This window comes from Crotalus tigris, unplaced genomic scaffold (assembly GCF_016545835.1).
Source record: "Crotalus tigris isolate CLP2741 ecotype Arizona unplaced genomic scaffold, ASM1654583v1 scf7180000019151.395998, whole genome shotgun sequence".
Taxonomy (NCBI): domain Eukaryota; kingdom Metazoa; phylum Chordata; class Lepidosauria; order Squamata; family Viperidae; genus Crotalus; species Crotalus tigris.
Window position 1 is genome coordinate 82363 of NW_024097403.1, and position 16598 is coordinate 98960.

Consider the following 16598-nt stretch of genomic DNA (forward strand, 5'->3'; position numbering starts at 1 on the left):
TCTATCTGCTGTGAATTTGGCTCCGTCATAAAGGTAATGTATAATATTTGCCACAGTTACCAGAATAGGACTGTCCAAGGTTCTCTGTAAACACAATGAAGTAAACATATTTAATTAATTAACTGGGGAGCTAGTTTGATTGAAGACTGCCCCACCATAGTTTTAAAAACAGAATACTGTATATGATGAAAAGAAAAAGCAAAATAAATTTGCTTGTATAGATTCTGAAATGTTGGTAGATACACTTTCACCCATAAATATGTATTTCACCCTTGAAAACTGAAATAGAGTGACTTTTTATTGCTATGGAAACCTTTGGTACATAGTTTAATTTTAAGAAAATGTTAACGGATGAATGTTGTATAGAACAATGCTGGTTGATTATAGTTAGTGTGTTCTATCTTGAACATGTCTGAGTTTGCTGTTGGGGTTACCTAGCATTTCTTCCTCTGCATACTTTTTAATGGAACATAATGTTCCTATATACAATCCTTAATCTGCTATTTTGAAAATATTACTGTGACCAGGCTTCTGGTTTGTGATATAATCATAATTACCTCACTATTCAAAAGCTCTGAAATTTCCATAGCAAGCCATGATAACATCAAGATTACAACACTTAATCATGCAAATGACAGAAATCATGTGATTACATCACATTGTTTGATGTAACTAGTCAAATTATATCATTTGCATGATGATACCATGATGGGTGTGTTGTCATTTGCTGCCCCCGTCTCCCCATTGATATCCATTTCCCAGTATTGAATTATAATACTGCTTTTTTCAAATTGCAGTTTTAAAACTGAAAAGTAGACATTTCTGAATTGTTCTAACCATGTTTGTTCAAATACTGCATTCTATTTGTTATAAAGTCGTAGGTTTGGAAGGGAACTTATACATCATCAAATCCATTCCCCACTCAGTTCAGAAATATTTGAATTAAGCGTCTCTGATAGTCTTTCTTAAATTTGGGATGAAAAGACCCCCTCCCTTCTCCCAAAGATGCAGAACAGATTTAATTTAAATTACAAGTTGGGAAGATTCAGTTTCAATTATTTAAAGCAGGGTCCCCAATCCCCAGGTAGCGTATGGGTACTGGTCTGCAGCCTGATAGGAACCGAGCTGCATAAACAAGCAAAGCTTCATCTGCGCATGTGCGAGATCTAAGTAGTGTGTGAAACCACGGCCCTCCCCTGGATCCGCTGATTTAAAGCACAGTTTCCACATTACTCTGGAAGATCCTATTATCAATTTCAGTAAAATGAATTCTTGTACTTTGGCATAACCTTGGATAGAGAAATATAAATTTTATTTCTAACTAGAATGACCATATTAAAGAACAATCTGAATACTTCAGTTTAATTTCCATTTGAAAAATAGAACGATTACAGTACCTCGGTGTCAAGCAAATATACTTGTGAAATTATAGGAAGGATTTGAACCAGAGGATATTTTGGCTGTGCTATTCTACAACCCTCATTTTAGTATAGTTCTAGTTTTTTTGTTTTTCCAATAAGCAATACAAATATAATTATTTAACAAAACTAAATTAATTAAAGATGTGTTTTAAAAGCAAAACTTGGGCAGTTTGGGCATGTGATAATTGTGTGGTGCTCGTGCATTCAGAATTCTTCCTTTGTGTCTACTTTTTTATTCAGAATCTGGAAAGGAAGGCAAATATTCCTGCTGTTTTGGTTCCCAAACCATTTCTTAATTTTAATGAATTACTCCAAAGGAAAAAATACATTTTATATACATCAATGGAAGAAGCTGCTGCTGCTAAAAATGAATTACTACTTTAATAATCCCAGAAATCAAATATTTGATTTCTATCAGTTCACTGGTGTGAATTTCTTTAACATTTCTTTAAAAGATTTTCTAATTTTGTTCCTTAATCATATCCCTTGCATTCGTACCCAAACTTTGCAATCTTGCCCAGTTCTAAAATTCTCTGTTCCTTTATCTTTTTTTTTTTTTTTTTGCTTTAGAGAGAAATTTGCTAGAGTTTGTCTCATTTCACATCCATATTACCAGTAGGAAGTAGGACAAAGTACAGTTAGAAGTCTTGTTCACATCTGTATTTTTAAGTTAGGTTCATTTTTATGAAATATCTGTTTCAAATTTGGATTTAAATAAAAGGATTAGATTTCAATTTTAAATATTATGATTTCTTTTGTAAATCAGTCTGCTCCACAGTTGCATGTGTTTTAGTGCAAAATTAGGAGATTTATCCTAATGTTTATCCAAACTCTCTTTTTAATAAGGTAACTAATTTTTTTACAATGAAAAGGACACAAATAAATTGAAGAAAAAAATATCGTAAATAAAAGAAACATTTTATTCATTGCAACAATAATACAGAATACACTATAATATGATAAATGCATAATAAAAAACATTTGTAACAATAACATTTTATATTGTAATTATGCTTACATGCCTATTAATTATTATTTAAATGAGTACTTTTCCATTGAATGAATATTTTTTGTCAATGTATCATCTTCTAACAATATATTGGAAATATCTGAACAAGAAATATCCTTCATATTGAATTTTACAGCAAGTGCTGCAGCTAGAGTATCAACATTCAATCTCGATTTCTCACTTTTCCAAAAATCATTAGCAATTGAAAAAACCCTTTCAACTGCTGCATTAGTTCCAGGACAGCACAACATAAATTGAACAAGAATAAATAAATTTTCACATGGAATATGTTCATTTTTGAAATGGCTGAATATTTCCATCCATCTTTTATCAATTTCAACATGTTTATTTTCCCATTGTATTAATTTTTCAGAATTTAAAAATACATTCAGTCTTCTAATTTCTTTAAAGAGACAATTGTCGTCTGTTTTAATGTCTGGCATGTCTTTAGATAAAAACTCAACACAAGATTCAATATCGGTCCAACATACTTGTGATGAAGTCAAAAAACACCATTGAAAACTGTTATTTCTTGTGATGTTTGTTTCAGACCATTCTTCGATATATTGAAAACATGTTTGGTAAAAATTCTGCACTTCTTTGATAAACTTTTCTGTTATGCCCGGATTTGATTCCTCTAAGTCTGACAATTTTCTTTTTATAACTAAAGGAAGAAATTTTTCTTCAAATCGATTTTATATTGAAGAATAAAGTCATTCAAAATGTTAATCTTCTGTAGCTGAAATGTGTTCACCTTCAATCTTTTGAATCGTTTTGTGAAAAATAGATGCTTGATTATGTACAAAATACATTAATATCTCAGATATTTCATTATTGAAAAATAATTCCAGGATTTTAGGACATTTGTCTAAACTTAAAAAATATGAACGGAGAGGCTCAAATAATTGTAGAACATGCTCTATAGCAGGTGTTAGAGCAAGCCATCTAACTTTTGAATATCCTAAAAGTTTTTTGTATTGAACATTCACTTCTTCACAAAATTGTTTTAAAGTAGCCACACGAACAGTAAAACAACTAAAATACAAATAAATTGTAATTATTATTACTTCTACTTCAATTGGCATGGTACATGACGCCATGTTGATTGCATTTGACAAAATATGTGCATTACAACCTATTCCTAGTATTTTCTTTTGGAGTAAATCTTGTAATTTTACATACACATTATTCACCCCTTTGCATCTTCCTCTACCAGAATTTGTGTTTGTATTATCAGCTGTTAGTGAAAAACTTTGGATTTCAAATTGTTTTCATTTATTACTCTGTATAGATGGTTTGACAAAATTTCAGTAGTTTCGCCCTCAATGGATTCTAAATTTAAAATTTTTACTTTAATGCCCTTGGTAACATTAAAATATCTTACTAGTATTGGATACAATTTAGTTTCATTATGATTGGATGCATTAGATAAAACTGATACAAATGCTGCAGTTTCCAAGTCTTCTGTAAGTATTTTGTCACAGTAATTTTTAAATTTAATTTTAAATTTAATAATGATTTAATAATAGCCTCACATTTTGTCCTGGCGCATGAAAATTTAGCATCGTGAAACTTTTTCAATAATTTAGTTGTACAATCCATACTACGAAAACTTTGATTGTGAATTATGGTATGATATGGAATGCAAATGTTCCCTCCATTGCAGCTAACTGTTTTTCATCTTCAGAATACTTTGAAGTTTTAAAAAAACTTGTTACTTTATAACTGGAAGTAGATGCATCTGATGATTGCTTATGTTTTTTGGTGGTCAAGTATTTCGTAATAGCTGCTATGCCCCCAACTGCAATACAAAATTCTCCGCTGCAAATATTGCAGAAAAATGTTATCCTTCTTTGATATGATGAATGGAAATTCCTTATTCAATTTATCGTTGAAATGGCATTTCCTCTTTTTTGATTTTTCCATACCTAAATGGAAGATACCTCCAGGTATCTTCGGGACTAAATAGGAGATGGTGTACTTGGGTAGCAGGGAGGCATGCAAAGTTCCTGCCAATGCACCTTTGCTGCAGACAACTTGTGTTAAGTCCTTCCAATAATGGCGAATGATGAAGACACATCTTGTAAGGAACAACTCTTTATTTCATTTTCAGCCAAAACACCAACAATGAACAAAGACACGCAGGCCTCTTTTTATATGACCAGATCCCCAGACACAATGGCAACAAAACAGGCGCTTTTCACGCCTTGCGCATGCACACAAAGCTGGCGCCGCACAGTCTGGTCCCTGGAAGCTTCTGCAATGCCTGGGACCATTGCAACGTCCCGAGCCTGCATTTGCAGGCTCAGGACACAACAACTTGCACGTGCAAAGTTTGCCAGCCAGGTGTTTTGGCGTGCTCAGCAGCAATTCCTATTGGCTTTCAAAAGCCAATAGGGGGAGTAGCACAGCTCATGCAAAAGTTGAAAAAAAAACCATTAAAAAATGGTGCCGGAACGCCATTCTGAGTGTTCTATGAGAAAAAAAAGCCCTGCAGATTAGTCTTCAAATATCGAAAAGGAGGACATGTAGGAGGACACTTTTCAAGGGAGGATAGAACTTACAAAAGGAGGACTGTCCTCTCCTAAAGGAGGACAGTTGGTCACCTTATTTTTAACCTTCTGCTCCTTAGTTCAACTCCTCTTTGGAGCAACAGAGCTGAAGTTGAGGTTGAAAATGTTGGTTCAATGGATACAAGATCTTTCTACCATACCAGTTGACTGTTAGGCAGTGTTTTAGGTCTAGAGATGTCTGAATCTTGAATAAATGTTTCAGGCAATCTCACAAAATGGGGAAAAACTGTCCTGTTTATAAAATGGCTGCCATAAGACGTTTCTCCAGTTACAAAATCCAGCTTATCCTAAAAACTACTTGGAAAATTGCTTCCTGCGCTTTCTAAGCCAGAGGATCTTTGTCTGCATATAACAGAATGGAGGAAGGGATTAAGGGAAGTACAATCTGCCTGAACTTTCTGGAACTCTAAGCAGATCTGTCATTTTTAAAATAATGCTAATGCCTGGCACATTGCCATTTTAAAAATAACAATGGTCCTCTTGGAGTTTTTAAAATAATTTGCCTGGCAGTTTGCTGCATTGTTATGAAAACTATACCCCAAAATTCTGACATCTTTCTAGTGTGGAGGGGTGGGGGTGGGGAGGACATAAATGGTCCTTATAAGCAAAGCACTTTGCCTTCTGAAACTGCAGCTGTCTTCTGTGCCATTTCCTGTGGATATTTCTGAAAGCTGTGTGAACAAGCTTTGTAAAATTGAGGTTTTTTTCCCCCCTAAATGCACGTTCCCTCTTCCTCCAACCTGAAGGCAAGGGTGGTTTGAATTCTTACAGAAGCCCCAGGCAGAGAAAGCAAAAAATGAATAACATACTGTGAATTAGCAGAAGAGAAAGAGAACCAACAGTGAGCAGATAAACGGCATTTTTGCCCCTGGAGCTGGTACAAAATAACATCTTATGTAGTGTGACTGATTGAAAAAAGAAGAGTGATGGAGGAAGAATCTGTAAGTTGGCACCTGCTGACAAGATCAAGGTTATAATTGACACCTCTACAGAAAAACAGTGGCTGACCGAACCGCCAGGTCTAAGCTTCTGCCCCAGTTATGTATGAAAAGTAACAAAGAACCTAGCATCATAGGGCTGAGATCTTGGAGATCTTCTAGTCCAGACCCTTGCTCAAGACAGGAGATCTTATACCATTCCAGTCAAATGGTTATCCAGTCTATTTTTTAAAACCTCCAGCAATGGAGCAGCTACAATTCCAGGAGGCGAGATATTCCAGTGATTAATTGCTCACACTTAAGAGAAAAATTCTTCTTACTTCTAGGATGGATCTCTTTTTAATAAGTTTTCATCCATTACTTCTTTCCCTGCCCTCTGGTGCTTTGGAGAATAAGTCAATCCTCATCTCTATGATGGGCCCTCGAGTTCTAGAAGACAAGTATCCCCCCTTCACTCCTCTGATAGTCTAACACAGGGCTTTTCAACCAGTGGTACAAGTACCACCAGTGGTACATTGGCACTTGGCAGGTGGTACACGGCCCTGCCCAGCCTAGCCAAGTGTAGCGGAGGAGGGAACGAGCTAAAGCGCAGCGCAGGACTTACTGTGAGAGAGTCCTCAGGAGCTGCAGGGGTAAGTCGAGGACTACCTGTACTTTATCACTTTTTTCCTTTTGGGGGGGGGTTCATCAAGTTTTTGATTGGGGTCAAGTTTTTGCTTGTCAAAAGGTTGCAAAAGGGGATCACATGACCCTGGGACACTGTGACCATCATAAATATGAATCAGTTGCAAAGCATCCAAATATAAATCACATGACCCTGGGCATGCTGCAATGGTCATACGTGTGAAAAATGGTCATAAGTCATTTCAGTGACTAGATCTCTCTCACAGTTACTACTATTGAGCCAGGTACTACCTATTTTTGTGCATTTGGTTGTTCCTGCCTAAGTGCAGGACCTTACTTTTCTCCACTGAACTGCATCTTGTTGGAGAGGCTGTAGTGCTCAATTCTGTCAAGATCCTTTTGAATGTTGAGAGTATCTTCCAAAGTGTTAGCAATTCCCCCCAGCATGTCTGGAAAGCCCACTCCCTAAAAAGATAAGGCTCCTTTAATTAAAACAGAAGAAAAACAAGCTGTTGGCAATCTGAAATGATTTAGCATGTTGCTAAGCAGCAAATCTTAGCTATCAGTTCCAAACAAAAATAAATAATAATACAACATAGAGTGGGTTTAAAAAAAAAGAAGAAAAAGAAAACATGTACTTTGTGGAGTCACTCTTTAAAACACAGGGGATACAATATATTTTATTTATGGATAAATGTGTGTGGAGTTTGAATCTATCCCTGAAGAAAATAATTTTAGTTTATTAGCCTGGGTTTGGGTCATTGTAATGTAGATGTTAAAAAATGCATCTTAAGATTCACAGTGAGTGTAAGTGGCCTTTGAATAGGTGGCATGCAATTAGATGTATAAATAAATTTTAAAATGTATTTTCATGTATTTTCAGTGCTTGCACATTTATTATAACAATACGGTAGTCTGAACAGGCGTTCACACTAATACAGCATCAAGTTTCCTTTTGAGAGCTGAACTGAATTTTGAGAATTTGTATGATATGATATTGTGCTTAAAATTTCTTTGTCAGTCTTCTTCTATTTCTGTTTCTCTAAAACATTTTTCAGTGACACTGAAAACTTTTAAGGTTCCTGGCTACGAACCACTAACTGTGGCTCAGAGGTCAATGGATGTAGCTTTGAAATTTATTTAATACTGACAGATTTTCAGGGACTGCAAATATCTTTATATTCTGATTACTTCTTTATAATTTGATTGTCAATCATTTATCAGTTATTAGAGTGGCCTTGGCCAAAGACAAGTTGGCTATTCCTGTACTAAATAATGACTTATTATTATGATGTACTAAAGGATAATATATTATTATGTGGGTCTGAGACCTTTGTGTATTTTTCTGTACTTCAGTAGACAGGGCATATCCAAGGATGAGTGAAGATATTATGCTGAGCCGTAATGCATTGTAAACCATGATCTGTGATGTAAAGACCCTAACAAATGTGTCTTGTTCCAGAAATTGTAATTAAATTATGATTTAGTACAATGTGTATATCCAACCATACTCTGTTCTTTTATGATATGTCCACTAACCTTCAGGAAAATAAGAACTATGAGGGTTGTTTCATAAATACCGAAATGGCTACTCATACCATCTGACCCTTTGTCATAACAGGCAGTAACTTTTCCTGTGGAGTCAGTAATGTTTGTCTTTGCTATGTTTGTTCCCGAAGCAACATGCTACAATCACCCCTTCTTCCATGCAGTTATTAGAGGAGCACAAAGATGAAGACTGGAGGCAGGAGAATGGTCCCCCCTCTGGAATCTGCTGTCCAAACTCAACAGCTTATCACTTCATGGTAAGGATCACCCTGGGAATAAGATTATTTGATGTCTGAATTGTTTCTGGTTGCAATAGTGGAGAATATCAGTAGCTCAGGATTGATTTGTTGATATCGTCTGAGCTTGTTTTTCTTCTAGCAGACGTTTCATTACCAAACTAGGTAACTACATCAGTGCAGGTGAAATATGATAAGCAAAATCCTCTTCCCAGACAGAATATATTCGGATGTCTACAGTGATTCTCTGGAAAGAGCAATAAACACATTTTGCCTGCTTAGCTTGCAGACTGGAAGTTCAAGAAAACTCCAATTCCAATCATATTTTTCAAATGTTTCTCTGATAAAAGCATGTCTTCAGCATTCCAGATTTCAGCCATTTTATAGAGTATATTATTTGGATGAGAGATAGAGCTAAATTATTATGGGCTTTTATGCTTATGTAAAAGTAAAATGGCTGCATGAACTCTTTCCTCTAACTTTACTTTCCATATGGTCTTTTACTAAGAACATTTACTTGTTCTTTGATTTTAATTTAATGAGATATCTAGGAAGCCAGATCTAAACTGTGCTTAGATCTCAACATAATCTGTAAAAAAAAGTGTCAATTTTTAAGGTATCATAAGATTTGTTTATGAGCTGTTGTGTCGCAGTGGTTAGAATGTAGTACTGCAGGCTTCTTCTGCTGACTGATGGCTTCCTGCAGTTTGGTGGTTCGAGTCTCACTGGCTCAAGGTTAACTCAGCCTTCCATCCTTCCGAGGTCGGTACAATGAAGACCCAGATTGTTGGGGGTAATATGGTGGCTCTGTAAACCACTTAGAGAGGGCTGTAAAGCACTTTAAAGTGGTATATAAGTCTAAGTGCTATTGCTATTTGTTTTTTCATTGCAGCAGGCTAACACATATGTCCTTCTAGAATTAGTGGATTGGACTTATATTACTAGCATGGCTTTTGCTTTGCTTTTAGATTTATAGAACCAATTATCTACAGTTGGATATAGAACTAATAGTTGATACTGATCCACTTCGTAAGTGTGTAAAGCTTTGCTATGCTAGCCGACAAATAGTTCCAGTCAGTGCAATTTTAGATGATGAAACATTGCATCCTACCACATGATAAATACCTGCTGCTCATACAATACAACAAGCAGCAGTAAAGCATTGCAGATCATAGAAAACTCTGAGGACATCAGCTTATTTTTGGTCTTTCCACTTCACAGCTAAATGGAGCACAGCTGGTTATACATTGTTTCTGTCCATCAGTTGGCCAAATGGCTGCTTATCTTGCTTCTGCCCTTCTTGGTGAGCAAGGGGCTTAATTCTCTGAGCCCTTGGCTGTGAAGTCAAACTGGGAGAGAAGTGGGTTGATGGCACCCAACCTCACTAATGGCAGTGTGTTATCTAGGATAAATTTGTCGGTCTAACCTCAAGGTCATAAATCCAATCCAAGTTCAGAATGCAAAACAAACTACTCAGGAGAACAGCATCTGAAAGAACAAATAAATAGAGAAGCCAAGAATCAAGCTGCAATCAAATGCTAAGGGTTTGTTTTTAGTGAGGACCCAGTGAAACTGAGAGTCAAGACTGGCTTCCCTGGCTGCAGCAGCAAAGTAGAAAGTCAACATCCTTTACCATGCTCAGATTGCTCCCTAAATGCCAAAGATCTCTGGCCCTGCCCGAGCATAACAGGTTACAAGTAGTCCTTGACTTATGACCTCAAAATCTCCATTGTTTAAAATCTCCATTGCTAAGCTGTTGTTAAGTGAATTTTCCTCATTTTATGACCTTTTAACCACAGTTGTTAAGTGAATTGCTGCGGTTAAGTAAGTAGCACAGTTGTTAAGTGAATTTGGTTATCCCAATGACTTTGCTTGTCAGAAGGTTGCAAATGGTGATCATGTGCTCCTGGGACACTGCGACATTCATAGATACATGCCAGTTGCCAAGCATCTGATTTTTGATCACATGACCACAAGCATACTGTAATGGTTGTAAATGTGAAGAATAGTTATAAGTTGCTTTTTTCAGTGCTGTTGTAACTTTGGTCAAAAGGGGATGGTTGCAAATCAACTACTTGTATTCCTGAACAGACCTTTTGAATTAAGCAGTTTCTCAGCACTATGATACAGTATAGAGCAGGGGTGTCAAACTGCCAGCCCAAGGGTCGGACACATCATTGGGAAACCACACCCACCCCATTGCTGGTAATGGTGAAAAAGCTCCGATACGTCATGCGAAGTCACATGACATTGTGAGTTTGACATGTCTGGTGTAGAGGCCTTGTTTTCCCAGATGTTTGGTTCTGATTATTCCTGGTGGTGTTTGAAAGCAACTGCAATTACTATGATTTTGGGGGCACTTTTTTGTGTGTGACTCACTTGTCCACCATTTGCTGACTGTGTTCTGGTTAGCCATTATGCTAGCTTGTGGTGAACATGAAAAGTCATCAAAATACTGAGTTTTATTGAGGGTTGAGAGAAGGAAATTCTGCTTCTGGTAAGCTACCAGCTATGGTGAGGGTTTCAAAGCAAGCTGCCAGGTGAGTCAATGGACTTCCTGGAGCAGATGATGATGTGTATTATTAACATGTCTTGGCATTACGCCTTCCTCTCAGTGCAGAAGTAATTCGAACAGTATCTGAAAGGACAATTTTGCCTTTTTGAAAAAAATGAAGAGTCTCAGAGAGAGATCCTTTTGCTAGTTTGGAAATTTTATTTGATAAAAAAAACTATAAATTGATGTCATGCTTCATTCCAAGGTGCCACCTGATCCTCAACTGTTAATACTGGAATTAAGTTTTATACTAAAATGGAGTTACTTTCTGTGCAGCTCTGTACTTTTGCTTGCTTGTAAGGTCATGAATCTTTTATGTGGGTTACAAAGGATCAGCAGCAGTAATGTCTGAATCACTTTGGGGATTAAAATTCCAACCATGTATGTGAGTACAATGGTTGTATTCCAAGAAGGAGTTAGGCATCAACATAGCCTTAATGACACACAGATCCAAGGCATGCTATTGCCAGTGTTGTTCCAACAGAGAATCTGTCCTCTGGAGAGTCTTAAACATCCAAGGTTCCTCTACTCTTCATACATAGCTAAAACTGAACACCTTTGATTTATTGGGGTTAAATGGTGCAAAACTTCCAGTTCCATCCCCTGCAAGTGGCTGATTTTTCACCAAGGTGTTTCCTTAGTTTCTACATGCTACTATTGGCATTCATGTGGTCTAGGATTCTTGCCACATCCCAGATCAGAATCTCCTATAATAGGGCTATTATAAGCTGCCAGGAGTTAGCTGTGCATGAGTTGGGTATGTATGTGTATGTATAATTGTTAAACAAACAAGTGAGAAGTCCACTCCATTTTCATATCTTTTACATCTTACATTACAGGTATGAAATTGGTGGGTCCTACATTCAATCTTTATCTATAATTCATATATTGAGGGGGAAAAATCAGAGGTAGCAGTCAACCACTCACAAATAGAGGGCTGCTTCCCAAAGTTATAGCTCTTATCAAATCCTACTGAGGCAATCCCAAGATTGATCTGCCTCCATCTCGGGAAACAATTAATGCCTATGTTTTTCCAGGCAGGACAAGATAAATCTCCTGGCTATAGGTGACACCTTCTGGTATTTATGGAGTGAACCTCTTGTCTACCCTTCCTACTGATATTCCTTCTGATGAAAATCCTTGCATAGAGATCTACCCATTTGTACTTTCATTGCATCATAATGACATCGGCAACGAAATTTGATCCTCTTGTATATTTGATTCTCCAAAATTATTATACCCCTCCAATCATCCTCATTGATAATGATGAAACTTGTCCTATCTACAGTATAGCGTAACTTGAATGATTCAGTCTGCCTTCCTGCTCCAAGTAGAGGAGGTCTACCTAACTTCTTGGAAACCCAGTACAAGAACATCTTATACAGCTAAATGGATATAATTCATAGACCATGCACTAGCACCCGGTCCAATGTTAACTTCATTGTATTTTCACCTTTCTTTATACTTGAAGCAACATGATTTGACATTATCTTTTATAAGGGTGTACTAATCTAGTATTATATGAGCCGAGGTGGCGCAGCAGTTAGAGTGCAGTACTGTAGGCCACTTTAGCTGACTGTGTTCAGCAGGTCAGCGGTTCAAATCTCACCGGCTCAAGGTTGACTCAGCCTTCCATCCTTCTGAGGTAGGTAAAATGAGGACCCAGATTGTTGGGGGCAATGTAAATATATAAATACATTGCTTACTGGTGTACACCGCTTAGAGAGTGCTTGCACTTAAAGCGGTATATAAGTCTCATAAATAAATAAATAAATTTCTTGTCCCCAAAAGGTATTATTTTATATTCCCAGAAGGTGTTATTGTTAGCCAATGAAGGATGTTACTGTAGATTCTAGAATGTTGCTTCCAGCCTGTGTGTCAATGTTTTCTATTACAGTAAAGTAATGCCTGTTTTTAATAATGGTTATATGATAGGGATTAAGAATATGGCAGGGATTAATGATGGGACACACATTAGCTGTATACAGTGTCATGCTGATTTAGAATGAGATTTGCTAGTTTGTGCTTTAATCTAATGTGTGATCCCAGCCTTGGTTATCATCTGTGCATTCGTCAAACCTCTCTGATGTATCCACCAGCCCATAGTTAAAACAAACCATGATTTATGGTGATATATGAATCTGTTATTGTGTCTGGCATCTTTAAGAAGCCACAATCCACTTCCAATCACCAGAATCCTGATTCCACTTGCCCTTCTTTTTGCTATCATTCTTGGTAGGTTGAGGAATAAATTTTGAGGGTGGGGAATTCATGGATGGCAATATTTGAGTGTGGCTATAGATCTTATCCCCCTTATTTCCCTGACATGTTTTCCCCAAAGCCCCCCAATAATGCCGTATTTTAACAGGTATAGTTATTTTCCTCCAATTAGCTGCGATGGGGGCAGCCCCCTCCTTATGGGCTACAAAGGTCTGCAAATAGTAGTGGCTCTCAAACTAGCAATTCACTGCAATAATATTTAACTATATCACTTGACTGATGAACCTAATAATATTTTAATGTATGTTCAGTATATTCTTTGCAACATGTTAAGTTTATATTCCTATGCAAAAACATTTTCAACCTGCCATGCATTGATTTGTATTGAGTCAATTATTACAATGATTTGCTGCTCTGAATTCTGTTCACATTGTCAGTAATGAGTCTTCCAATACAAGTTAGAGAGAATTGGATATGTTGCATTAGGAAAGAAGAAGAAAATGTATATACATGTGCATACCCATGATATTAGAAGAGCTGTCTGGTCTAAGCAAGCAAAAATGTGACCTCTGCTAAAAGTTACAAGGAGATGATTAAGGTCAGAAAGATACTAGACCAGTGGTTCTCAACCTGTGGGTCGGGACCCCATTTGGGGTCGAACGACCATTTCACGGGGGTCGCCAAACAACGCAGTCCGCCATTTTTTTCCCTTTTCCTTAGCTGTGCTACTCCCTTTTATTCTATTGGCTTTTGAAAGCCAATAGAATAGACTCTCTTGAATAGAGTCTAATTCTATTGGCTTTCAAAAGCCAATAGGAATTGTCCAGGCTGTCTCTGCCCTGCTGAGCCCGCCAAAAGTTCCATTCTGCAAACGGTGCTGCACCAGTTGAGTAGTCCTCAACTTACGACCGGTTGGGGGTCACGGCATTAAAAAGATTGAGAACCACTGTACTAGACATTACAGAGCCATCTAAGAATAAGTGAGATAAGCTTCCAAAACTCTTTTTAATACGGAGAATATATTCTCCAGATTAAAGTGTGATTTCTTATCATTGTGGCTTACTGAACAAATCAGACTGTCTATAGAGATTCTCAGTCATCCAGGGATAACCATGGTTGTCCCAAAGGCGCATTTTTCCAAGAGGCTTCTTGGGTGAGAAGCGAAACATTTTCAAAGAAAAAAAAACAAGAAACTCCAGTTGCCTTTTAGAAAAAAGCACCTTTGGAATAAACCAGAAATTAACCAAGATCAATTTTTCAGATAAGCAGAATAATACATACAAAAAGTTTTTCGTATCCAAGGCCCCAGGAGCATAAATTAGTGTTTTTCTGAAATACTGTTTCCATTATTATTGTGTATTTATGTTTCCTTGGGTTTATTTATTGTATGTTCAGTTCAAATGGAGAAATTTCCTTTTGTTGAGCAAAATAAATTAGCATAGTTTTCATTTATGAGTTTCAGACTGATATCAATGGATGCTGTGTTGTGTCATCATGTAATTTGAAAACATTAAAGAACTCCCTTGCAAACACTGACATCATAAACAGAAAATTGGCACCACAAAATGCACATTTTGGATGCTGGTTTCATTAAAACTGGCTCAGATGTTCAAAAGCTTTATGGCTGGTTGCCTTTTGTGCACTGAACACAATGGTGGAATGTAAATAAATCCAAGGCAAGGAGGAATAATGTAAATAAATTCTAAAATGAAGTGATGGCAAATCATGTTAAGGTCAATCTCAAAAGACAGTTAATGCTGAAAAGAGTTATATCCGTATTCTCTTTTGAGTTACAATATAACATGATGATACAACTTATTTTCAATTATGTAAGTAGGATGTATGAATAGATTGATTGATCTTGGGAAGTAAGATCGTGACTAACTTTAGTCATCCATGTTAATGCTTTCTGCAATAGTACTTTTAGATGCAGCAGCAGTGTGTGATAACTATTGCACTTTAGGCACAAGACTTTTATTTCTGTTGAATGTCTTTGTTTATGTGGGTTATTTTGCATCTTGATAGAGTTTCCGCCTATAAAACTCTTTGACTCTTCATTCTGCCCTTTTAACTGTCCCTTCCAATTTGTATTGTGAATCTGATATGTCTGATTATTTTGAAGTTGATAAACTTTTGCAGTGCATTGCAGTGGATTGTTTTCTCCTGAACAGGCTGTGAGCAATATCAGTAAATGGTGTTGGCAGGGAGTGTTTGAGCCCTTGGAATTCCAATATGGGGTGACACAAGGCTCTGCATTCTCTCCATTACTGTTTTATATCTACGTGAAGTCACTAGGAAAGATCATATGCTAATGCAGGCTGAGGTATCATCTGTATGCTGAAGAAGAGGCTTCCCCTGAGCCAATCAGGAGAAGCATTGAAATTGTTCCCAATATCCAAAGACTGTTAGTCTAGATGAGGTTTAATGATGGTCGATTCAGAAGCTCTCTGACTCCAGGGTAATAACACGAGGACCCAGGGATGAGTTTGCTCTTCTGGACAACCTAGCCTTGGAGACAAAGCTGACTCTGTCCCAATTGCTGTTATTGAGGGCACTCAAGGCCCAGCTGTTCCACAGGGCCCTGGAGAATGAAATGAATGCATGAATGACCTCTTCCTGAGGTTGATGGAATATTATCAGTGGTGGGATTCAGCCAGTTCACACCACTTCAGCAGAACCGGTAGCTAATTTTTTGTTGCCCAGGCCCAGAATGGACTTCCGGAAGCGGCATCCACTCAGAGAACCGGTTGTTCACATATTTGAATCCCACCACTGAATATTATGAAATTATTTCATTATAATAGCATAGTGTGTGGGTAGGCCTATTTCAGTAATCTTAGCTGTTTACAATACTGAGATTAAAGTGGCATAAAATCCTAAACAAGGAAATATATAAATACATAATCCAGACGCCTCCCACCCTTCTTAAATATTGGTTTTCTTCAGAGGTTCTACTCTACTTTCAACTTTATTTTGAAACGAGCTCTATTCTAAAGAGCAGTCTCTGTATCTGATTGTTCAGTTCTCAAGACTGCTTACTTCAAATGGAATCTGTCTGACCTGCACAATCATTTTGGGAGAAACCCATGTCTGGGAAGAGAAGGGTGCGTAGTCATTGCTTTTCAGTAGCATACCAACCCTTCAATGTAGCCCTGCAGTTGAAATTGGACTGAGCCCTCTGACTGCACTTATAAGTAAAAAGTGCTAAAAACTGAGATTCTTATAGTGCATGCTTAGTGTAAGATTAGCCATCGATTAAAATTTATATAAAGTTGATTTTAGATATTTTAATTAGACATGCCATGGTTGTTTTAGTTCTGTTTTTCCGTATCTTGTAAACCACTAACAACCCTTTGAATTGTGGAGGACAGGAAGGAAAGGTTGTTTCCTTACACTTCCCATATTTTTCCCCACCTCTGTCAGCAACCAGCTAATGAAGAGTGTAATTTCTTACAATACCAATACAACTCTTTTA

At 37.1% G+C, this 16598-nt stretch overlaps 1 protein-coding gene across 6 annotated transcripts in view; it reads left to right on the forward strand.

The window, feature by feature from the left end:
• The window catches only part of SLC4A10 (solute carrier family 4 member 10), a 165755-nt gene that overhangs the window by 21941 nt on the left and 127216 nt on the right, over nucleotides 1-16598 (forward strand). For 5 of the 6 annotated variants that reach the window (XM_039360050.1, XM_039360051.1, XM_039360052.1 and 2 more), the window contains exon 2: nucleotides 8278-8370. The exons of the other annotated variant lie outside the window; for it this stretch is intronic. In XM_039360050.1, the coding sequence (XP_039215984.1) occupies nucleotides 8278-8370 (93 nt within the window). The remainder of the gene's footprint in view (nucleotides 1-8277; nucleotides 8371-16598) is intronic. 6 annotated transcript variants of the gene reach the window in all.